General features: G+C 46.1%; 1 protein-coding gene across 1 annotated transcript; it reads left to right on the top strand.

The window, feature by feature from the left end:
* Positions 1-2,978: 2,978 nt before the first annotated feature.
* On the top strand, positions 2,979-11,019 carry LOC138287034 (olfactory receptor 5B21-like). The gene is made up of 2 exons (XM_069227395.1): positions 2,979-2,988; positions 10,091-11,019. Exons 1-2 carry the CDS (start codon positions 2,979-2,981, stop codon positions 11,017-11,019), a joined length of 939 nt encoding a protein of 312 aa, XP_069083496.1.
* The last annotated feature ends 14,889 nt before the right edge of the window (positions 11,020-25,908 follow it).

Below are 25,908 nucleotides of genomic sequence, written 5' to 3' on the forward strand. Positions count from 1 at the left end.
CTCCCATCCGAGGACGTGTCGGTGTCGCTGGTGTCACCACCTGTCCCCGTTGTGGTGCTCCCCTCGCCCTCCGGATCACTGGTGCTCTCGGTGTCTGTACCACGGCCCACCGGGGCCTTGTGACTTGCAGCTCCCACGTGCTCCGATGCCAATTCTCCTCCGCCTGATGATGCTAATGCACACATGCACAAGAAGATGAAGAAAAGGGGTGGGGGGAGAAAAAATAAAACAGGTTGAGTGCATGCTATGTCAACACCGTTGGCGGAGAGGACAGACACAGGAGCCTCATGCACTACGCTGCGCTATCGGGGTATACTACTCAGTACTTGTGACCAGGCCTACAAGTCTATGAACAACAAATACACACATGGATGATGCAGGACCATGGATAGCTGTACTTGGCACCCTACAGAGGTGGGGGGCGGGGGCACAGGGCCATGCCTAAAGGAGAGGGCTACACTACAGAAAGCGCCCTTGCCTAATGTCACCCACAACCCTCCTCCCCCACCCAGACGCCTCCACTGCGCATAAAGATAGCAGAATGTGCTGATACTCACCCCCTTGTGTCTGCTGTGATGTCCTCAAGCGCCCATCCAAATCAGGGTAGGCCACCGCCAGGATCCGGGACATCAGGGGGGTCAGGGTACGACTGGCACCCCTCCTAGGTTGGGAGGCCATCCCCAGCAGTGACTCTGCGGTCTTCCTGGTTCCGCGGCGGATGTCCTCCCACCTCTTGCGGCAGTGGGTGCCCCGTCTGATGTGGACCCCCAGGGCCCAGACTTCCTTGGCGATGGCACGCCAAATGTCGACTTTCTGATGGGCGCTGACCTATTTGACATGTACAGGGTGGGAAAGGAAATTTCATCATTTTTCTGCATGTTAGATGTGATTGCCCCCCCTCCCCAACTTTGCCATGTGGCACATGCTCTCATCTGTCGTGCGTTGCACTCCTCATTCGCTCCCCACCCCACCATCTTACATCCACCCCACTCCACACAGGCATAGCCCATTCAATGTGCACCCAGTGTACTTACCTGTTGGTCTGGAGGACCGTAGAGTAGCGCATACTGGGGGAGGACCCCATCCACAAGTTTCTCCAACTCTTCAGACGTGAAGGCAGGGGCCCTTTCCCCAGTCGCAGCAGCCATTGTCACTTCCAGACCGAGGTCACAGCAGCACTTGCAGTATAGGTCCTCTCCTGTGGAAGATCAGGTCTCGAGTGATTAATCTGATAGAAAATGGCGGTCACGCCCGCGGCGGTGCGTACCGCGGCGGTGCGTACCGCGACCGCCGGCGCACATCCTCATTGGCTCCTGAAACCCATAGGCTTCAATGTTAACCAATGCGGCTTCGTACAGCGGTCTTCGACCGCCTACCGCCACGGTGTGCCACGCCAGCGCATTGACCTCACATCCCATTGTCCCACTTCACAGGTCAGGCAGCCGCCATTTCAAGGGCCCACATGGCTTAATTTCAACTGCGTCACACAGGCCTAGGCCTTGCATTGCCACACATACACGCCTTTCAATACATGGATAATCGTGTGCTATGCAAGCTGCGGTTAACGTACCTGTGATTTGCTTGACTCCATACTCCATGTTGTCCTTCCTAGGCACCGTCCGCTGGGACTTGCAAGGAGAAGGATGAATCCTCGCGTGTACGACCGCTGGTGGACCTGTCGACAATGAAAGAACGCCATATTATACTACGATACCGACTTGACCGAGCCACTATACATGAACTGTGTGCCCAGCTGGAGCCAGCCCTGATGTCCCCCATCCGCCAACCCACAGGGATTCCCCCTCTAGTGCAGGTTCTGTCAGTCCTCCATTTTTTGGCAAGTGGCTCATTCCAGACAACAGTGGCCATGTCATCTGGAATGTCTCAGCCTATGTTTTCAAAGATTTTGTCCAGAGTGTTGTCTGCCCTGCTGAAACACATGCGGAGCTACATTGTTTTCCCTGAGGAGGATGATTTGGCCACTGTGAAGGGTGATTTCTATGCCCTGGGACATATCCCCAACATCATTGGTGCCATTGATGGGACCCATGTGGCTTTAGTACCCCCAAAAGACGATGAGCAGGTGTACAGAAACAGGAAAAATTACCATTCTATGAATGTGCAGGTGGTCTGTTTGGCTGACCAGTACATCTCCCATGTAAATGCCAAGTTCCCTGGGTCAGTGCATGACGCGTATGTTATGCGTAATAGCAGCATCCCTTATGTGATGGAACAGCTACAGAGACAACGTGTGTGGCTAATAGGTGACTCTGGTTACCCCAACCTGCCTTGGCTATTGACCCCAGTGAGGAATACCCGGACCAGGGCAGAGGAACGGTACAATGAGGCCCATGGGCGAACTAGGAGGATCATATAAAGAACCTTCGGGCTCCTGAAGGCCAGGTTTAGGTGCCTGCATATGACAGGTGGATCCCTGATGTACTCACCAAAGAAGGTGTGCCAGATCATCGTGGCCTGCTGTATGCTGCACAATCTAGCATTGAGACGACAGGTGCCTTTCCTGCAGGAGGATGGTCCAGATGGTGGTGTTGTAGCAGCTGTGGATCCTGTGGAGAGTGAAGAGGAGGAAGACAACGGGGACAACACAGACAACAGGGACACAGTTATCCAACAGTATTTTCAGTAGCACACAGGTAAGAATCACCCACGCCATTTAACATTTCCTGAAAGCCTCCTGCATCTTTACTTTGTGTATTTCCCCCCAGTTCTTTTTAACTGATGTTTGATTTTCCATTCCCTTTTCAGTGCTGTATGACCCACTGCGTGACTTCTGCTTGGTTAGCCCATGGACTAATGCTTATTGACATCGGTATGTTGTCATCACAAATTGACTGAACATTATTGAACAGTAATGTGTTATACATTTGTAAATAATACAGGCTGACTCCTGAATGATTTCAGTGCAATGAGTGATTTATTTTTAGTGCTAGATATTGGTACATGATATTAAAACGGTGATGGGTGAGGGTGGAGTAATGTCCATGGCAGAGTCCAGTTCTCAGTTTCACAGGTGCATTGTCCATATGCCTGTGGAAGGATGGAGCAGGGGCAGTTCAAGGTTGGACAGGGTGACAATGTGGGACAGTGGGATGACATATGCTGGCGGGTGTCTTGGCATCCTACTCTGTCTTCCTGTGAGATCTCAGGTTCCGCTTGCGGGGTGGTTGTTCTTCAGCAGGAGGTGGGGTTCTGGTGGCCTGTCGTTGTGGTGGGGCCTCCTGTCCACTAGCGCCGGCGGAGGTGGTAGGCTGTTCCTGGTCCTGGCTTGTGACAGGGGCCCTTTGTGGTGCCACATGGTCCCGCAATGTGGTTTCTATCCGGTTGAGGGCCTGGACTATGGTCCCCATACCGGTACCGATGTTCCTGAGTTCATTGCTGAACCCCATGTAGCGTTCCTCTTGCTGTGCCTGGATCTCGGTGAACCTGGCCAGTACCGTCGCCATCGTCTCCTGGGAGTGGTGGTATGCTCCCATGATGGTGGTGAGGGCCTCTTGGAGAGTGGGTTCCCTGGGCCTGTCCTCCCCCCCGGTCGCACAGCAGCCCTCCCAGTTGCCCTGTTTCCCCGGGCCTCTGTCCCCTGGACGGTGTGCCCACTACCACTGCCCCCAGGTCCCTGTTGTTGTTGGGGTGTTGGGTCAGCCTGGGTGCCCTGTAGTGGCGGACACACCGCTGATTGACGCGTCCTGGAGACAGAGGCATGGGCCCGCTGGGTGGGAGCTGTGCTGGTGTTCCCAGAGGGGGTTGGGTCTGCTGTGGCCTGTGTCTGTGTATGGGGAACCGACTGTCCAGAGGTCCCCGATGGTCCTGGCTGGTCATCAGGTTCTAGGTCGACAGAGCTGCTGTCCTCACTGGGGGCCTGTTCTGGGGGTGGGATGGACAAATCTGGACCCTCCGTGGCGGTGTGTTGGCATTCGGGCCCTGCAGGGGTAAAATAGTGTGTTTATTGTTTTTGTGTGTGCCATGGCGTGCATTTTGTGAGTGCCCTTGTCCCCCAGTGCTGGCATTCCCTTGTGGGAGGTGTTGTGAGGGTGGTTGGGGGGGGTGTATGGGTATGTGCAATGGTCATGCTTTGGTGATGGATGTCTATGGTTTGTGTTGGCATTCAGGGGTTGGTGTTGTTTAGGGTGGGTTGTGCTGGTGAGACATTGGCAGGGAGGATGTGTGCTGGGGTGTTGAGATTGGGGGTGAGGGTAAGGGTGTGGGTTTGCATGCTGGTGGTTGGGGGGGGGGTGAAGTAGTTAAGATTCGACTTACCAGAGTCCATTCCTCCGGGTACTCCAGCAAGGCCATCAGGATGCAGGATGTTTACTACCTCTTGCTCCCATGCTGTGAATTGGGGTGGAGTGGGTGGGGGTCCGCCGCCAGTCTTCTGCACAGCGATGTTGTGTCACGACACCATCGAGCGCACCTTCCCCCGTAGGTCGTTCCATCGCTTTCGGATATCTTCCCGATTTCTGGGATGCTGTCCCACAGCGTTGACCCTGTCTACGATCCTTTGCCATAGCTCTGCCTTCCTTGCTATAGTGGTGTGCTGCACCTGCGTGACGAAGAGCTGGGGCTCTACCCTAATTATTTCCTCCACCATGACCCTGAGTTCTTGGTCCGAGAACCTGGGGTGTCTTTGGGGTGCCATGGGGTGGTGTGGATGATGTGTGGGGTGGTGTTTGTGGTGATGTGCGTGGTGATGTGTGGTGATGTGTGCGTAGATGTGGTGTGGGTGATGATGTTGGGTTCCTGTTTGTGTTGTGCTTTGCGTTCCCTGTGCTCTCTCTGTTTATTGCGCCTTCTCTCAGATATTTGTGGTTGTAGGGGTTTGTGGGTGATGTGGGTGTGTGTTTTATATGGTGATGGGTGTGTGGGATTGTTGTGTGTATGTGTATCAGGTGTGTGTATTTCAAATTGTCCAATGTGGCTGTGTTTTGTATATGTGTGTGTATTTTGACCGCGGCGGTGTGTACCGCCAATAGAATACCGCGGTTAAAAGACCGCCGCGTGGATTTGTGGGTCAGAATGGCATGGACGTGTTTGTGTTGGCGTGGCGGTGGAGATTTGGTCATCTCCAGTTTATCGCTGCCCGCTGATGAGGCGGCCTTCCGTGGATGTCAGGTTTTTGGCGGTTTCACAGTTGGTGGTCAGAATGACCGTGGCGGTTTACCGCGGCTGCGGCGGTAGAATGGCGGACTTCTGACCGGCGGTAAAGGCCTTTTGCCGCCGAGGTCAGAATCACCCCCTATATGTTAAATGTGGACTAGGCAGAAATGTGATTATCGATTTGGGCTGAGGTTTCGAAGGAAGGATGGTTTATATTGAAGTAGGTGGCTTCTTTTCTGACCAATAGTGGTTGCTATATGGATTAATATGTTTAGTTGCTGTCAAATGTATGTCTTTTTAGAACAAAGCGGGTTGTATTAGTTTGATTGATCATACTTAAGATCTCCTACGATGAAGATTGTTACTTGGATTTTTTAAATTTTAAATCGCTTGGTTCCACATTGGTGTTTTTCATGTTATACATGTATAATAGGAATACCTGAGTTGGATTGAGTGTTTTTTGTTTCTATGACTCATTGGGAACCTTGGGTCCCATTTCCACATTAACAGACCCTTGTCCGTTTTCTTTGTTTAGGATTGAAGCTCGTTTGGCGTTCCCGGAAGTCTATTTAACGTCCGGGATCAGGATCGTGAGGCAGCGTACTCGCAGCCTACCGTTCCGAATAGATGAACGCCGCTATAGGCTTGATGAACTTTGTTGGGTAAGTGATTGGGGGGACGGCCTCTCCCGATTGTGCTTTTTTCGTTTTAATAGAGTTTTAAACGAGGGATTTTGACAAATGTAAAGTCTTTATATTGAGGGTTGGTTTTCTGTTTTGTTGTAATATACGGATGGAAGCAATTTCACTTTAAACTATCGTGTACACAGTGGGGCCATGAACTTGAGGTGAGGTACTTTGTATGGAGTTTTATATATATTCTTTGTGCCTTATGTTTGAAGTTAGGATTGAACGTATTGTTTCTAGTGTGTTTGGAGTTAACCATCATACATTTAACTGGAGTCTTTTCTTTTTTGACTAGGTTTGGATAATTTATATTGAGCTGTCATAGTAGTGACAATAGTGAAAAACGGAGAGGATTTTCCGTTTTATTGGATTCCGAATATACAAGGTACGACTAGGGGCTTTGTGCAGCTTGACAGATGATAACTATGAGGTGTATACTATTAATTCACTATATATAGTGCTTGGGCAACATATATAGGGCTTCTATAGCATGACACAAAGGGTGTGTGTTCATAGATTAGGGTGATGTTGTATTTTCACATGATCTTGGGATTGCAAGTGAAATGAAGTTCTTTATGTGGTGACTGGGAGCACTTTGACTGGTTCCTATTGGTGACTTGTGTCTTGCAATTGGGGTATATTCTTCTTCTTTTGGTGAAACAACAATTCTTTGCAAACAGACAAAATCTCTTTCCTCTCACTTGATTATGGGGTCTAATTCTAATTTTGGTTCAACTGGGATTTGCACACTTTATTTAACTATGGAGTTTGAGCATTTTGGTTTCTAACTTAAATAATTTGTTTACGATTTCCAGCCCTGAAGAAGTCGTTTGGGATTTAAGAATTTCCCATGATGAAACACGTGTTGGCTCGGAGTGTATTTCCATGGATGGTTGCTGTAGGATTTGAAGATTTGATTCAATAAACTTCTGGATTGGATTGGATTGGACATTGCGAAATTTGTATTAAATTTGTAGGACGTGTCTTCTCTAACAGTACTCACTGGAGTTATAACATATTTGATTTGTGTAATTGTTAATATTGAAGGGGGGCCTCACATTTCTGCTATTAATTGTTGGGTTTAGTTTAAACCTTGAAGGGATGGGTGTTTTCCCTGGTGTAGGCACCCCATAGTTATTATACTTTGGCCAACTTGTATCTTGAGCGCCTTTATTCCCCTAGCACTACACCCCATTAGTTTTACTGCAATGCATGAGTGCATGGTACTTTGGCTGAATTCACCTTGCATTTAGTCATTGCTTCTGTGCAAAGCTTCCACTTTCAGACTATGGCCCATATTTATGGATTTTGACGCAAGACTGCATTAGTGCAGGAGTCATGCCTACCGCCCCAGTGGCCAGCTCAGGGAGCCAGTGTCCCCTGGGCATGGCCATCATACCCCATGTAAGGGGCCCCCAATGACACAGAAAAAAATATATATATACTTACCTCTACTTACCCAGGATGGATGGGTGAATTCCTCTGGCTTGGGGTGGGCACCTGTGGGCCAATTCCATGGTGTTTAGCCATGGAAGTGGGTCCACTGGTCCCCTAACACCTGGTCAGACCCGGGCATTAAATAATGGTGCTAAGCAGGCTTAGCGCCATTATTTGGGCCCGCCTACTCTATGCGTGTCATTTTTGCGCCAGAGTATAAATAAGGCATTAGGGTGGTTAGCGTGATATTGTCGATGGGAATGCCTACCTTGCATATAATCATCACAAGGTAGTTTGCCGCACCCACAATATTGCACTAACTCCTATATTTTGACATTAGATGGGTCTACCATCAAAATATAAATATGGAGTTAGCTATGTACCGTTTTAGAGTCAAAATCTTTGACGCTAAAACGGCGCAAGCAGAGTATAAATATGTCCCTATGTGTGTTGTGTTTTTACATTCACGCATAAAATGTAGTTGTAGAGGTGAACCTATTGTTTGTATCTGAGTGCAAAACACCAACATAGTAGGAGGCATCACTGCATGGTCAATTTGCATATTAGCCTAGTGGGACAAGCGTGGCAGCATTAGTACTAGGTAATCAATCATGTGCTGCCACACTTCAGTATTTTGCATTTATATGTGTCTTGTGAAATGCCACAATGTATTTTATATGTGCCTGAACACATTGATGTAGCACAGTGATACTCAAAGTATGACTCAGGGGCCACATGTGGCCCTCCTGACCTTTACATGCGGTCCCCTGATCTTTACACGAGGCCTCCTGATCAACAGCAGCAGCACTCGGCAACTATTCACTTAACTCAGCACTAACATCAAAAATTATTATATAATCAGGCAATATTTTATTTAAAGGTTAATTGAAGGTAAAGAAAAGAAATAATGAGTCTACCCTGCACCACTTTAGGAACACCTTCATTTTCAAAGCCATTTTACATCAAAAGTGTAAAATTATGATAAGGTCTCTACAAAATTCAAAATGTGTATTTCATTCACATGCAGAAACATTTCACCTGAGTACATAAGATTAGATCAGTGCATTGAGAAGTATTTTTTAAATAATAGTTTTCAAACATGAAGTTGAAAACATTCATTCTTCTCTACACACTGACAAATTGGCAATAATCAACTAAGAGGCAAGCACATTGTTATGTGCACTCTTAGGGTGGCCTGGGTTCCTATTATACATGAACAACGAGCACATCATAAACCAAACTTTGTGGCCCCTGGGAAAATGTTTGTGAGTACCCATGATGTAGCATATGTAGACTGTATGGGTTGGACTGGGTTCCCGTGCACATACTATGTGCCTCAGCTTACAGGCATCAGAATATGAGTTAACTCTACTATCCTCCACAAGCATGGGACTGTAGAAATGAGTAGCTGTACAACACACACACACAGTCATTGGACAATATTTACTTTATCATGCAATTTTTAAAGCGTTTTTTCCGTCTAACGTTCATTACACTGCAACAGAGCACATTATTATTACCGCCAAACTTTGCCACATTGCAATTTTGTCTGTTATTTGTAATCCCAATGGACAGCATTTGGCACAGGTCATTGGCATGCACACAATTGTGGGATTACAAGATGTTATCCAGTGCTGTTTGTTATACATTGGTACATGCCTTTGCTGTGTGCCAATTACTAGCATGTATGTGATATTTTTGTGGTTTACAGTAACTTGAAAGTAAGATTGCTTATGCATTGGTAGTGTTCAAACATCTTCATTCATTCAAACATTTTATTAACAGGTTTCAGTACAGGTGTGGTGTAGCAGCAGGAGGCACCAGTTGTACAAGTGCAGTCCATTGTCCCCCGACTCGTGGACTCCAGCAATGGCATACAAACCCTGCTTGTTTTCCAGTTGCTTCATCTGTGTGTTAGGGGACATGAGGTACTGGGGTGTGGGGCTTATGATGGCATCAAGGATGGAGTGGAGGGATGCCAAAAATGATGACTATGATATTCCTGCCACTCTGGCTTTGGTGGTTTGGATTGAGCCAGACACCAGCATGTGTAATACTGACATCAGCTTGGTCTACAGAGGGATGTTGGTGGACCTCTGTAATGTTGTTTGCAGTTTTGGTACAATCTGGTGTAGGAGCTGGACAAAGGACTCCCTCCTGAGCCTATGGTACATGATGACCTCCTCCGCCTCCTCCCAGAGGTCAATGAGGATAGTCCTCTGCCGGTGTATCCACACCCTTCTTCTGCACTGCCACTGTGGTGTTGGGGATGGCGGTGATGGCCGTTGTCGTCTCAGTGCTCCAAACTGCAGCATGAGTAGCTACATTGTGTAGTTGAGCTTGCCAGAGTTTTGTGGGTATGTTCTGCTTATGTACCAGTACCAATGCATCATTTTTACGCCTGGGTTGCCAGTGTGGACGAAATTTGATGCGTTTTGTAGTCTGCTCATCATTTACCAGTGATGTGTTGCTTTCTAAAATTGTTGTAAATATGAATGAATCCGTTCTGGGTGAGATATTAAGGGGTAATACCTACAATGCATATGATTAATGTTGCCTGATGCAGCCTATAGTATTGCAGGTAAAAACTGATGCAGGACAAAGCAAAGTGACACATTAGGCCTAATGCCTCAATTTGTAAATGTAGAGCAGTGAATAAGCTGTCTCTCTATTTAAAAATATGACGCAGCGGTGGTGCAGGGTCCTCATAAATATGCCCCCATGTTTGGGGCATTGAATCTGGTCTGCAGTGTCATAGGAGGTCAAGGAGTTTATGATGTTACTTCTACTACCACTGACATAGATTCACTCATTTTTTTTCTGCAGGATGTACTCCAATTGCAACACGACCGGAGAGAATAAAACTGAGGTGAAGGAATTCATCCTTGTTGGACTTACTGAAAACCAGCAGCTGTGGGTTCCCTTGTTTATACTCTTTACCTTTGTCTATGTCATCACCATCCTGGGCAACAGTGCCATTGTGACCTTGATTATTAAATCCCCACTTCTTCACACCCCCATGTATTTCCTGCTCAGCAACTTGTCCTTTGTTGATCTGTGCTATTCATCTGTTATCACACCTAAAATGCTTGAGAACTTCTTATCAATAAGAAAGTCAATTTCCTTCAATGCATGTGTGGCCCAGCTTTACCTGTTTGCAGTCTTTGCAACCTCGGAGTGCTTCTTGGTGACAGCCATGGCCTATGACCGCTTTGTGGCCATCTGCCATCCCTTGCTTTACACCACCATGATGAGCAATGATGTGGTCCTTGCACTGGTAGCTGGGGCCTACACAGGGGGCCTCTTGCCCTCTGTGGCCCATGCTCTGTGTGTCTTTCTCTTCCCTTTTTGTAAATCCAACAAAGTAAACCATTTCTATTGTGATATCCCACCTCTCCTCAAACTTTCATGCAACACATCTTACATCAGCAAGGCCATTGTGTTTGGCTTGGCTATATCCTTGGGACTGGCCTCATTGTCAGTTATACTTACCTCATATGTGTACATAATCTCTGCTGTTATGAAGATCAGCTCCACAGAAGGAAGAGACAAAGCATTTTCCACATGCACATCCCACCTCACTGTGGTCCTCCTCTTTTATTGTACAGTGTTCTTCATGTACATGAGACCCGGTTCTGGCTCTTCCGAGGACTTGGACAAACTCTTCTCAGTATTTTACACTGTTGTATCCCCTATGCTAAACCCAATGATTTACAGCTTGAGGAATACTGATGTGAAAGTGGCACTAAGAAAAGTCATAACTAGCTGCATACATAGATTCTGACAGACTCTAGTTTCAGATTCCACATTCTATTCAATTTATGAATGTTCATCCTTCTCCATATTGCATTTCTAAACCTTCAGCTGCACAAATAGAATTGGGGTCACAACAAGATTTTTAATGGCCAATTTGTGTGACTAAGCATGTAACTCCTCCTATTGTGGATCTTCATGTCAATAATATATTGTCCTGTGAGCATATTAACTTTTAACTATGATTTTTGGGAAGGGGTTAATTGTGGCTGAAGATTGAAGAGTTCCTATTTCAGGCTGACAGCACTCAAGGGGGCTGCTTTCACAGTAGGATGGGATGACATGACACAACTGTCCCCTCCTTTTCCTATTCCTGCAGTGTGAAGCTGGTTTGAACATTTTGGAAGGGGAAGATTTAGGGTTCCAGTCTGACCCTGTCAGCGGTACGTTTGTAAATTAAGCAGGGTGACCTATTCAGACTATCTCCTATGTGTGTGTTGCTGAAATTTAGCTTGACCTCAAAGAATATGTAATATGAAGACATATTAGTTGGTGAATTACAATACTACTGCAACCCTGACTGCAGGGAAAGGAAGGTAAAGACAAGAATTTTGACCAATCACAGCTTGTGCACCGCACTGAAGGCCTCATTATAAGGGCCCTTGGCGCGGGTGATGCAGCAAGTGCTTTGCTGCGCCACCCTGTGCCACAGGGAAAGGGCAAAAATGTATTGTATCTACAAGATATGGGAATGTCTTAAATTCCTTCGGATTACATATGTGGTGTGTTGCAACACTTCAAGCAACACCCATGGAATGCCCCTTTCATGCAGTGTTATGCGTGAAAGGGTCTATATTCACAAGACCATGAAAACACACGCATGGTGGCTTTATGTGGCCTTGTAAATATAGACTGGCACACTGCGCCACCGGAACGTAAAAACAAAATGTGCTGCTATGGCCTAGTAAATGAGGCCCTGAGTTTTGTCTGTGACTCATTCCTTTATTTTGCTTATTGTTGTTATGACGTGTATGTAATGCTTTTTGTGTGCTCTAAAATGCTTGAATGGTCTGTACAGGTCATTCTGAATTATCCGGTTAACAAGCAGAGACGTTTTAAGGCATGGACAAAGTGGGCAATTGCCCAGGACCTGAAATCCCATGTGGCACCCAGGGAAAATTAGGGCCCGTATTTATACTTTTTGACGCTAAACTGCGCTAACGCAGTTTAGCGTCAAACATTTTTGCGCCGGCTAACGCCATTCTGAAGCGCCGTATTTATTGAATGGCGTTAGCCGGCGCAAGCAGACCGGCGCTGCCTGGTGTGCGTGGAAAAAAACCACGTACACCAGGCAGCGCCGGCGTAGGGAAAAATGGCGTTAGGGCGTCTTAAAAATGGCGCAAGTCAGGTTGACGCTAAAAAATCGTCTTAACCCGATTTGCGCCATTTTAAACGACGCCCAGATGCCATTTACATGACTCCTGTCTTAGTAAAGACAGGAGTCATGCCCCCTTGCCCAATGGCCATGCCCAGGGGACTTCTGTCCCCTGGGCATGGTCATTGGGCATTGTGGCATGTAGGGGGGCACAAATCAGGCCCCCCTATGCCAAAAAAATAAATAATAATTTATACTTACCTGAACTTACCTGAATGTCCCTGGGGTGGGTCCCTCCATCCTTGGGTGTCCTCCTGGGGTGGGCAAGGGTGGCAGGGGGGGTCCCTGGGGGCATGCGAGGGCAGCTGTGGGCTCATTTTGAGCCCACAGGTCCCTTAACGCCTGCCCTGACCCAGGCGTTAAAAAGTGGCGCAAATGCGGGGTTTTCTGCCCCGCCAACTCCCGGGCGTGATTTTTGCCCAGGAGTATAAATACGACGCATTTGCGGCGCAGTCATTTTTTTGGACGGGAACGCCTACCTTGCATCTCATTAACGCAAGGAAGGCGTTCACGCTAAAAAATGACGCTCTTTACTCATACTTTGGCGCTAGACGCGTCTAGCGCCAAAGTATAAATATGGCGTTAGTTTTGCGCCGAATTTGCGTCGAAAAAAACGACGCTAATTCGGCGCAAACGGAGTATAAATATGCCCCTAGCTTTCTCTGTCCATCTCACCTCTGTCTAGTCCAAGATTTTATCCTCTCATCTTCTATTTTCCTATCTCTACTTCTGACTCTGTCTTTGCCAACTGTCATCTTAAAGATTTCTGGTGCCCATCAAATATACATTTCATTGTTTTTGGGTGACCCTCATTTCTGGAAGTCGAGTTATTGTGCTCTGAATTAGCAGAGAATGGGTAACAAAATTCAAAATATTTCTTACCCAGGGCCCCAAAATACTTAAGATGACACTGTTTTCAAGCATTTCAAAGCCTGTGGATTGAGCTCAATCAGAAACAAATGTATCTTTAGAATTTTACAGAACCTCAGTAATTTTTCATGAACTCAAAGATGAGTGTGAATGCATTTTCAATTGAATGAACCTTAAAAAGAAGTGCTCTTTCTCTAATGTAGTTGTCTTGGATGGTTCCACAAAGAGGATCGTAGTTGTTTAGTCCATGGCCTGAAAAAACACCTGCAGCAGCCTTTGATTTTTGTTTCAATCTAGCCACCAATGAGTTCACAGAAAATGGTCAGAAAAATGCATAACACTTCATTCTACTGGAATACACAAAAATGTGTACAGTTTATTCCAGTCCCAGGGGTACCAGTTTCACATCAACATAAGAAAATTAACATTAGAGCTAATCCATGAAAACACTACTGGACTGGTAACCATAGAGGAAGTAGGGATGTTCTCCCTGCACTTTCCACACTTAACAATGCACCATTCTTGGGGCAGATATACTTAGGGCCTCATTTTGAGTTTGGCCGTCTATCATCCTGTCCGTCAATGCCAAACCCCCCATACAACGACTGCTGGCAGCCGTCCGCCATCTTTATGGTGGAAAGTCGCCAGCAGTTGGCGGTTGGCTGTGTAGAGGCGGTTCCATCACCGGCACCGCTACGCCAGCAGGGCTCCACCTGCATATTACAAGCTGTAATGTGGCATGGCGTAGTCCTGCTGGCGTGGTATTGCTGATGATGGAAGACTGCCAGAACCCAACCCCTCCCAGACATCCTCCTCAACTGAGAAGGTAAGTGGGCATCTGAAAGGATCAGGGGAGGTGAGGGACAATGCCTCTGTGTGTGGGTATGTGTGTGCGTGTCTGCGGAAGGGAGTGCTGAATGCGTGCATGAATGCGAGTGAATGTGAATGTGTGTGTGCATGTATGTGTGCGTGTATGGGGGTGTCTGTTTGGATGAATGGGTTGCACAAAACAGCCTCACAAGCAGGAAAAGAGCACCAGGCAGATGCCAGGTCAGGGGCAGAGAGCCAGAAAATCTAGCTCCACACAAAAAGGCGCCTTTCAGATGCCTGAAGAAATGTTCCTGATAGCTCAGACTGCCCACCAGAATGAAGATAAGCCCAGAAATCTCAAAATCTGCTCTATAAGGCCAAAGTTATCCCCCTTTAAACTCAGTTCTTCTAGGGGATGGAGCAAGAAATAAAATGTATTGTGGTTCGCCGTCTTTCAAAGAAATGCCCCCAGGCCGGAAATTGAATCCCCAGATATTGATGCAGCAGCTATTAAAACGCTGATATCCCCCTTTCTGTGGGAGGAACAATGACTTTGTCTCCCTCCCCTGAAGCAATATTACCCGGGGGATCTCTACCATCTCCTTGGGGACTGGTGCACATATGTTTCTGTCTCTGGGACAAAATCTCTGAGACAGGGACCTGCCCATTGAGAATCTTCCCATCCCTGTGTCTGGGGGATCAGGTACATCCAGTACCAAAATGCTTCTTATGCTTTGAGTAGGAGCAGAAGACCCAGCCAGCTCCCACATATCACAACAAGAGCAGTGCTTGCAAAGGGAGCAAGTGGTGGCCCCCGGGGACATTTTGTCCACCCCCAGGATCACCTATGGATGCTGAAGCTGAGGATGCCCCAGGTGGGATTGGACACCAATAAATAACAAAAATAACAACTCTGGTATGTGTAGTCAGAACCTACAGTAGATAAGAGGCAAGCTGTTCATTAATCTTCACTGCTCAAAAAAGAAGCACCTCAAACCCCCTGGGACAGGGCCTCAAATTTACAGTGTACTTTGTGGTGTCCCAAGAAAGGCAGATGCATTACCAATTCTGTTCAAATGAATATGTGGGGCCTATAATGAGTGCAGCAGCTCTCCCCCAGAGGGATATTCAAAAGAACCCTCGCCCAGGAAATTGAATCACCTAAACCGAGAAGAGATTTTCCTTTATTATAGGCACTACTGGAGCTCGATCCCTGGTTCTTGGGTTCTGGAGAGTGTGGAACTCATGTGGTTGCTCCTGTGACTGCAATAGAAGTAGCAATAACAGTCTAATGAAAATAAAACATAACAGATTGACTCTGAGAGATATGTTTTAGTAATCCAATGCTTAAGTTAAAATGTTGATAGTTACCAAAAATAAGCTACCTTATAAGAAGTGTGCCTGACTATTGGTACTGTGTCCATTAGTTTTATTGGTGGTGCAATGTTGAAACCTGACGTATGGCTGTTCTTACTGATATAATGACATCCTGACAAAACTAGTTGGTCTGCTCTGTTTAAAATGATAATCCATTACATTGTGCATCTGGTGTAGGGTGTATTGTGATTATAGGGTTCAGGGCCCTTAAGTGATGTAATGTAATAGGTGAGTGTCACCAAAGGTATTCCCATCTACCTGATGTATATGTTTGTAATTGAATACACAATATTTAGTTGTGTATATGAAAAAGTTGTCCTTTTCCTTTTTGAAAGAAAAATAAAAGCACTGGCTGGATAATAGAACCTTGTTGTTGCATACTGGTGGACTGTGGTTACTTTCCCATACCATTGCCCCCGAATAGGCTTTGGACTGCTCTATTTCAATACTCTTAGAGAATCAAGTGCTGCAATAAGGTATGTGGCTCCCATGAAAAATACAATTGCAGAATTATTATTTGTTAGGACTCACATTTTTCACAACTAATAACCCAATTTCTTGCATTGTTGGTCAGCGTTGTGATCAATAGTATCCAGTTCTAGGACTCAGTGATAACATTTCAGTTTTGCTGCACATTGTCTATGTGGTAATGCACAAATAGCGGAAGGAACATCTCTGATATGGGTCCAGTGGCTTGATTGTGTGAATTTGAGATTATGGAAAGGAAAGCCCAGGACATGTATTCCAAATGAACCCACTAGTGGTTGATATATTAACTGTATCTAATGTGACTGAGTTACATTTTTTAAATCATGTCTGGTGGGGTACGGTTTCACAGACTGTTTCAAATAGAGTGTTCCCAGGTCATAGTATCCTTTGAACCCTAACATTGTGCACACAAGGCCAATATGAGGAGTGTAGCAGTTGTGACAAATACATCTCAACACTACAGGTTAGGCCCTGCTTCCATGGTTTTAGGAGATGATTGAGGTCTCCAGGCAACACACACACAGTATGGGGGCTGGGGGGTCCTGTGCATGACAGATTTCACAAGAGTGAGCCCACATTGAGTCATTCTTTTTGCAGAGATTTTTCTGCTATTGGTGAAGGCCAAAGCCACTGACAATGTGAGGTCCAAGAGTATCACAAAGTAGTGGTAACGCTAATAGTTTCCGCCAGCAGGGTGAGGTGGTCCCTGAAAAACGTTCCCATGTTAGGGGTGTGAAAAAAATACTTGGGCCTGAGGTCCTGGTGTGTTATCTATTGGGAAAGGAAGCTGTCCAAGGGTGGCCAATGATGGGTGGCTGAGTAAGCTGATGGTTCAGGACATGTAGTGGTAGCACCTGAGGAGAAAGACGATGCATAGTGGGTGTCCTGTTTCCTCAGATGGGCCAGTGGCTGACATTGGTCCTGTTGCGTCACATCCTATGGAGAAGACACTGGGACCCTGTAGCTGAATGATGTGCAGCAAGCAGAGGAGCTCGTCATGGCACAACCAGGTGGCTGGGTGACATTTGCTGCAAATGGAGAGGACTCTGAGCATTATTCATGGGGAGAAAACCAGGTTGGTTAGGGATTGCTGCTCTGAGCTGTCTGAAGGAAATGCTGCAGAGGACTCTGCCTTTGTAGTCTCCTGCCTGGTGCAGTTTAGGTTTGGCAGACTTAGGTTGTGTCCCAGAGGTGCCTTTGACAGTCCATGTTTGCCTGACACAGCATTAGCAGAAGGGAGCAGCCCCTCATCTGAGTAAGGTGGAAGGCAGCAGTTTGTGCCTACCGGTTGAGCTGTCTAATTTCACAGTTATTGTTAGGATCCCTAGTTGGTATCCAGTTTGACTGATTGGCGGTTTGGAATGGCCCAAGGTGTGGCTGGCTGAGGCATTCCCTACACAGTTTCCAGTGGCATTTCCAGATGATACTATGTGGCTGGGAGACTATGGCTGGGGCACTCGGAACCTGTTATTATGGCAACAGGTGCACAAGGATCTCCAGGGTTCCAAGGGTGTTTCTTTATCAGGGAAGTACTCTGGTTTGAGTTAGCAAACTCAGTCATTCACAGTCACAGTCAGTCAATTAGGAACCTCAGTAATTCTACAAAGATGGTGAAAGCTAAAGGACCTAGCATAAGTGCTGAGTGTGATGGTCAGCGGTATTGCAAGGGGCGTGTGTCTGCATCCTCAGGGTGTATTGGCTCAGATGAGAAAAAGTAGTGGGGTTATGTATTCTCCAGAGGAAGAACAGCTAATTACATGAAAGGATGGTTTCAGACATGTCTTTTTTGATGGAATCATTGCTGATACACTGCACCCTTCACACGAAGAAGTGTGGTGGGTGCAGTGTTGAGTTTCCCAGGGCAAGAGTAGGACTAGACTTATCAGGCCATGTGGGTCCTTGATGCTGATGCATCAAACATTAAAACAGGAGGTTTCCTAGTGCAGTCTAGGTTTCTTCTGGGTAGAGGTTGTAGGAATATAGCCCTTGTCTAGACTTATTACCCCCAATTTTTGCCTGTGTGTCAGTGTGTTTAACTGTTTGTCAGTATGTTTTACTGTATCTACTGGGATTCTGCGAACCAGGCCCCTAGTAGTTATTCTTTCTCCTTGTAAATTTGGTTGTAGGTTACTTTTAGCACAGTATTCCACTCCACATTTGGCATACTGGTGCCCCCTTATAAGTCCCTAATATATGGTGCTTAGGTACTCAGGGCATTGGAATTCCAGGGGATCCCTATGGGCTACAGCATATCTTTTACCACCCATAGGGAGACCTTGCAAGCCCCTTTTCACTGCTATTTACACTGCACCAGGGCACTCATAAGTCACCCCAATGGCAGGCCTTCCAGCCTTGAAGGCAGGGTGCAGAGTATCTGTGTTTGAGGGCAGCCCTAGCAGAAGTGACCCCAAAACCGCCAGGACCATTTTACCAGACTTCGTGAGTGTGGGGACGCTATTTTATGTGTGTACTGGACATAGCCAATAACTATGTACAGCTACATAATGGTAACTCTGAATATGGTCATGTTTGGTGTCAAACATGTTGGAATCATACCCCAATGCTAATGCAAGCATTGGTTGCATAATCCCATGTACTCTGGGGGCTCCTTCGAGCACCCCCAGTGCTGCTGTCTTAGCCTTCTGAGGTTTTGAAGGCAGCCCCAGCTGCTACCACCTTACAGACAGGTTTATGCCCTCCTGCTGCTTGAACAGCTCAAGCCCAGGAAGGCAGAACAAAGAATTTCCTTTGGGAGAGGGGGGTTACACCCTCTCCCTTTGGAAATAGGTGCTACAGGCTTGGGAGGGGTAGCTTCCCCAAGCCACTGGAAATACTTTGAAGGGCACATTTGGTGCCCTCCTTCCATAATCCAGTCTACACCAGTTCAGGGACCTCCAGTCCCTGCTCTGGCACCAAACTGGACAAAGGAAAGGGGAGTGACCACTCCCCTGTCCATCACCACTGCAGGGGTGGTGCTCAGAGCTCCTTAGAGGGTCCCTGGGTTCTGCCATCTTGTTTACAAGGTTGGCAGGGAACTCTGGGAGCATCTGAATGGCTAGTGCCAGCAAGTGATGTCAGAGCCCTCCCCTGACTTGTGCTTACTTGGTTAGGTGACCAATCCCCTTTGAGGGCTAAATAGGATCTCTTCTTTGGGTGTTTCTTCAGATTCGGATTGCAAGACTCCAGCAGGAATCCTCTGCATCCTCCACTTCATCTTCTCACCAAAGAAACTGCATCTGGGCCTTCAGGAACTCTACAAAACTGCAAAAGAGAAGCCAGGATGACTTCTGCAACATTGTATCTTCAGCTCCTGCCAGCAACTGCAAATGTTTCCCATTCGTGCATCCTCAGAGGACAGCCTGTCTTCAGCCTGCACCAGAAGAACAAAAGAATCTCCCTAGGAGTCAAGGTATCAACCCCTGCTCCTGCAGGCACCCTCTGCATCAACGACCAGTGGCTTTGGGTCCCTTTTCCTGATGAAGTGTGTGGATCCAGCATCACAGGTGGTAGACTGAAGTGTCTCGATGGTCCTGATGGTCCTGACATCCAGCTGTCCAACTTTGGTGGAAGTAAGACAGTACCAGTGTGCACCATGTAATTTGCAGTTGCCAAGGCTCATGTGTGCGACCTTCCACAAAGTTCTTCTTGCACACCATAGCTCCAGGCCCAAGCACTCCCTCCTGCGACGCACAGCTTCCTGCATGGTTTTCCAGTGGTGTGGGACCCTTTGTTATAGTGCTGAGTGGGCCTTCTTTTGCACCTTCTTTGATCCCATCCTGTGGGACTCCTGATCGCACTACCTGGTCTTCTGTGGGCTCTTTGAACTCCCCTTACTGGGTAGAGTCCACCTGGTCCCGGGCAGCACCATTTTCCTCTATCCGCAAGCTTTGCTTTTGGCAAGGCTTGTTGGCAGAATCCAGCGACACAAACCAGACTGCAGTCATCCATCTGGCATGGGACATCATCTCCACCAACCAGGATCCAACTTCTTGGGTACAGTACTGGCTGTTCTCCACCGTTGATCCTTCCTTTGCACCTTCTTCTGGGTTAGCAGGGGCTCCTGTTCTCGCTGGACTCTTCTGTGCTTCTTGGACTTGGTCCCCTTCTTCCACAGGCCTTCAGGTCCAGGAATCCACCGGTGGTGTCTTGCAGTCTCTTCTGGTTCGTGCATTATCTTCTTTCTCTTGTGTTCTTGTGTGTTCTAGGAAAGCACCTGTGATTTACTTCTACTTTCCTGGGCTCTGGGTTGGGTTCTATTACTTACCTTTGGTGCTTTCTAATACTCCTAGCGCCCCTCTACACACTACACTTTCCTAGGTAGGAGACCGACATTCGTATTCCACTTTCTTAGTATATGGTTTGTGCTCCCCCTAGGACCATTATTCTCTATGAGAGATTTTCTATCTTGCACTGTTTTCTAACTATTTTTTTTGTCAATTTCTGCATTATATATATATATATATATATATATATATATATATATATATATATATATAGTATATCCTCTATGTTGTTTTTGGTATTTGTGTCACTAAAATAAAATACCTTTATTTTTGTAATACTAAGGTTTTTTTTCATGTGTGTAAGTACTAAGTGTGACGACAGTGGTATTGCATGAGCTTTGCATGTCTTATAGATAAGCCTTGGCTGCTCATCCACAGCTACCTCTAGAGAGTCTGGCTTCTAGACACTGACTACACTACACTATTAAGGGGATACCTGGTATAAGGTGTAAGTACTATAGGTACCACACACCAGACCAGCGTTCTACAGAGGTGCCCTGATGATTGCATTAGGTAGATGGTCTTGATGTAGATGTAAGATATCTATAGTAGTGGACAAATGGTAAGTTGTGTGTCTGGTCAGAACCCATTGCAGCTTGTTGCCAATTCCTAGGTAAGAGAACCCAATGAGCAATGGTTAGATTCTTCGACTAGTTTTAGCTGGAGACAGTGTATGTAGCAAATGGGTTCCTTCCATTTAGTCCCTGTAAGAAGTTGGGATATTAATTAAAAGATGTAGGTGCCAGCCTCAACTAATAACCACAATCTTTCTTAAGGTAAATCACTAAAGTCACTAAAACAACCTGAGCTGAACCCTGGTCATTATGGCATAAAACAGTCAGGCCTAATTCAGAGGCAAGGTGGAAATGTATGCAATTAGAACCCCAAACAGATTTAGAAAAAAATAAAAAAATAAAAAAACAACAGCAAAATGAAAAAATCAAATTAAGGAAAGTAGGTTAAAAATAAAGCCAAAAAGTGATAAGTGCCAGCCATCGTTATCTGGTTGGGTTTAACCGGTATCTAGATGTGAGTTAAGGCCAACTGCGATGAAGTGTGGGTCAGATAGAAAACAGGTTTGATTGGGTCAGAAATGTTACCTTCGGATGTAGGACAACTTTAGAGTTTTGGCGGATTGGATACCCAGTCTATTCATTTAAACTTGTAATGTGGAGGTCTGGATAGCCATCATGTTTGTGAGGGAATATCTCTTAGTGTCTGAAATGGTAGGCAAAAGTCCCCAGCAGTGCATGACAGCAAAGTGTGGCCGAGGAGGCTCCACATGATTATCCAGCAGACGGACGAGGTTGTGGTGAACCCATTGACTTTTGTTGGGAAAACTCAGAGTAGGATAAATTTGAATTTTCGTATTCACTGTAGTCTTTACCACCTAGGAAATGTTGGCACCTTTTCCAGTAAAGATTTCTATGTCCAGACCTAGGGCCTGATTTACATTTTGGCAGATGGGATTACTCTGTCACAAACGTGACGAATATTCTGTCCACTGCATTATGATTCAATAATATCCTATGGAAATCGTAATGCGGGGGAGAGGGAGTAACCCATCTGCGAAACTCTAAATCAGGCCCTTAGTCACCTTTCTTGGAGCTCAGATTCTTCCAGCATTGCAAGATTGCCACCTCTAGCCCAAATGGGCTCCACAGAGTTGGATACCTTCTCCCTGTGGTCCTTCTGATATGATTTGCTGCTGCTGAAAAGTATTGAGCAGGCGCTACCTAAATCTTCAGCCAAGACACAACTCACCTTCAACAGATGAATTTGTCAGGTTTCTTCTGGTCCTCCAGAGGTCTTTGGAAACAAATGGAGGATTAATACAGCCACAGGAACCAGGACCTTTGGGCAGCACTTGGGGAGCAAGATTCACTTCAGCAGAAGCCAGCAGACAGGGTCTAGGTCCGATCCAGTTGGACCTTGTCAGCTGGACAGTTGCAGGTAAGGCCTCTTGTAACATTTTGTACCCCAGTAGCTTGAACAAGAGGTCATCCTTGTGGCACTCGGAATCCAGTTCTCAGTCATGAGAACAAGAGGGAGAGCAGGACCACTTTTCTAGATTTTTGTAAGGACTCAGATATCAGGTTCAGTACTCTTTTGATCTCCCTCACAATAAGAAGTATTTTGAGGAGGGTACTGTGGTTGCCATATTCATACTTTTTCACTATTGTGTGGGTGGGATGGCTTGTGGCTCCTCGCTAACCAAATTGTTCCCAGGGTTTATCCTACCCACCTTTGCAGCATTTGGCATATGCCCTACTGCATACATCCCACAGTGCCCCTCTCTTCCTAAAACCAAGATGGCAGAATCATTCTTAACCCTAGCATGGGTTGTTTGCTGACTCTATGATGTGGCCAGTGAAATAAACAACACCACTTCTATGGTCACTCCAGCTCATCTCCTACTGGTGAACCAAAATAAGGGCTTGCACAGGTGTCACCTAACATTTGCCTGTGACAGAGTAGGCCTCTTTGAAGTTATGCCAGTTCTTAGGCACATCCCAAATGCTCATCCTGCAAGAGGAGCAGAAACACCTCCCCATACTTAAACTTTTGTTCTGCTCTGGGAACAGTTTTCACACCTCATCAAGAGGAAAAGTCAGCTGGTGACTTATGAGCTTATGTAAATGGGCCTCCAGAGGCTTTATGCATGGAGAATGTGACTTTCTAAATTTGCCTTTCGTTAACAATTTCTAACCGAAAGTAGCATCCGTAAATGTAATAAAGCAACTCAGTGTTGTGCTATGGAACAGCCAGCCTTGCTAGGATGATCAAAGCTCCTTGGGGTCTTGAACAGTAAGGGCATGTTTACCAGTAAAGTTTTAGATGTCCTTATTGTAAATACCATACTCTCTACCTTGTGGGCAATAGGACCAAAATGAAAAAAATGCAATAAGTAGAAGTTGAGATATGAGTTTTTGAAGAACAGATAAAGCATAAATTGAGATAATAAACTGAGTCAAGAATACCGTTTGTGGTGAAGAACTTCGCCAGGAGTATAGAGAATGTTGCTTGTGATGGTCCGTAGGTGCAAAGAGTTGGCCAGTTGTTGAAGATAGCAGACTGGAGTATTGGGGTAGGGAGCAAAGATGCTTGCTGTGCGAATAGACAAACTTGCGGCAGCTCATGCTGATTCTTTATGTGAGTGATACAGTTCTGGTGCGTGCGGGGCTATTTGCGGTCAGAAAGAGTCCAAAAGCTTGATTATAGGAACTACAAAACGACTTCCAGGGGCCCCAGACTGGAAAAGCACTTCTTGGGGGTCATGAGCTGGGTGAAGACAGGTCCTGGAACTGTAGTAGGTGAGTTCGACTTCTTTTGTGTCCCTGAGATGTCAGAAGAACAGGAGGCAAGCCAGCCTCGTTCTGGGGTAGAGATAGTCAGGTTCAGTCTTTCTCACTGCCTGGCAAGGCGGCAGCAGGTCAGCACAGCAGAGCAGGAGTCCAGAAGAGTCCAGCAGAATGACAGTTCTTTTAGCAACACAGCAGTCTTTCTTCCTCACAGGTCGTGAAGTGTACTGAGTTGGAGGTGTCTGAGGTCAAGTTCTTAAGCTCAATAGTGCCTTTGAAGTGGGGTAAGTGAGGTATTTGAAGTACATAGAGTCCTTGCCCTTCCTTTACAGTCTGCAGACTCAGAACAGGGGATTATGCAATTCTTTGTGTGGGATCAGGACACAATTTGTTTAGTTGTAAATGTCAGGTCCTCCGTCCCATCCTGCCCAGGATGGCCCATCAGGTTGTGGATGGGCCATCAGTCACACCTAAGCTCTCTTTGTGTGTCACTGTCTGGAGGGAATGCACAAGTGCCCAGCTGTCACCCACCCAGATGTGTATTCAGAGACAGGCAGAAGGCATCAACTGGCTTATATAAGAAAATGGCAACTTTCTAAAAGTAAAATGTTCAGAATTAAATTTAAATTCAGAATTCACCATAACCTGTGATTTAAAATTTTGACTCCAGAGACACCAGCCTTGGGGGTCCCAATTCTTCCCAATTAGAAATTACACTTATACAATGTAATAAGGCAATCAGAATGTTATCCTATGGGAGAGATAGACCTTGCAGTAGTGAAAATCAAATGTAAGAGTTTTTCACTACTAAGACATTTAACATAAAAGTACATGTCCTACTTTTTAAATACACTGCACCCTGCCCTTGGACTGTGTAGAACCTGCCTTAGGGGTGACTTATATGTATTAAAAATGAAGGTTATGGCCTGACAAGAGAATTACCTTCCTAGGCCAACATGGCAGCTTAAAATTGCACGGACAGACCCTGCAATGGCAGGCCTGAGATATTTTAACCCCTTCGCTGCCACGCCTTTTCCCCCTCAGGTGCTGAGACTTTTTTGGGGTAGTTCGAGCTTAGGCCCTCATAACGTTTTGTCCACATAAGCTATACATGCCAAATTTGCATCCTTTTTTCAACATCCTAAGGATTCTAAAGGTATCCAAAGTGTGTGGGTTCCCCTGGAAGAGAACAAGAAATTAGCCAATTATTTTTTCAGAAAAATGGGAAAAAGCGCTGCAGATAAAAGCATGTGGTTGATTCCCTGAAAATGGCATCAACAAAGTTACGATCTTTCCAGCTTTCAGGAACAGGCAGACTTGAACTGGAAAACCCATTTTTTCAACACAGTTTTGTCATTTTACTGGGACATACCTCATATTTACTGTTTTGTGCTTTCAGCCTCCTTCCAGTTTGTGACCAAAATGGGTGAGAAACCAATTCTGGATCCCAGAAAGCTAGAAAATAACAGCTGAAATAAAAAAAGAATGAAATTGAGGTGAAAAAAAAAACAGCCATTTTTTTCCACGTTTTACTCTGTAACTTCTTCCTGCGATGTCAGATTTTTTAAAGCAATATACCGTTACGTCAGCTGGACTCTTCTGGCTGTGGGGAAATATAGGGCTTGTAGGTTCATCAAGAACTCTAGGTACCCAGAGCCAATAAATGAGCTGCACCTTGCAATGGGTTTTTATTCTATACCGGGTATACAGCAATTCATTTCCTGAAATATAAAAAATGAAAAGTAGGTATCAAGAAAACCTTTGTATTTCCAAAATGGCCACAAGATAAGGTGTTGAGAAGCAGTGGTTATTTGCACATCTCTAAATTCCGGGGTGCCCAAACTAGCATGTGAATTACAGGGCATTTCTCAAACAGATGTTTTTTTTACGCACTGCCTTACATTTGGAAGGGAAAAACGTAGAGAAAGACAAGGGGCAATAACACTTGTTTTGCTATTCTGTGTTCCTCCAAGTCTCTGGATAAAAATGGTACCTCACTTGTGTGGGTAGGCCTAGCGCCCACGAAAGGAAATGGCCCAAAACACAACGTGGACATATCACATTTTTCCACAGAAAACAGAGGTGTTTTTACAGTGCCTACCTGTGGATTTTGGCCTCTAGCTCAGCCGGCACCTGGGGAAACCTAGCAAACCAGCGCATTTGTGAAAACAAGACACCTAGGGGAATCCAAGATTGGGTGACTTGTGGGGCTCTGACCAGGTTCTGTTATCCAGAATCCTTTGAAAACCTCAAAATTTGGCCCAAAAAACACTTTTTCCTGTCATTTCAGTGACAGAAAGTTCTGCAATCTGAGAGGAGCCACATATTTCCTTCCACCCAGTGTTCCCCCAAGT

Source organism: Pleurodeles waltl, chromosome 4_1 (assembly GCF_031143425.1).
Source record: "Pleurodeles waltl isolate 20211129_DDA chromosome 4_1, aPleWal1.hap1.20221129, whole genome shotgun sequence".
In the NCBI taxonomy this organism is placed as follows: Eukaryota; Metazoa; Chordata; class Amphibia; order Caudata; family Salamandridae; genus Pleurodeles; species Pleurodeles waltl.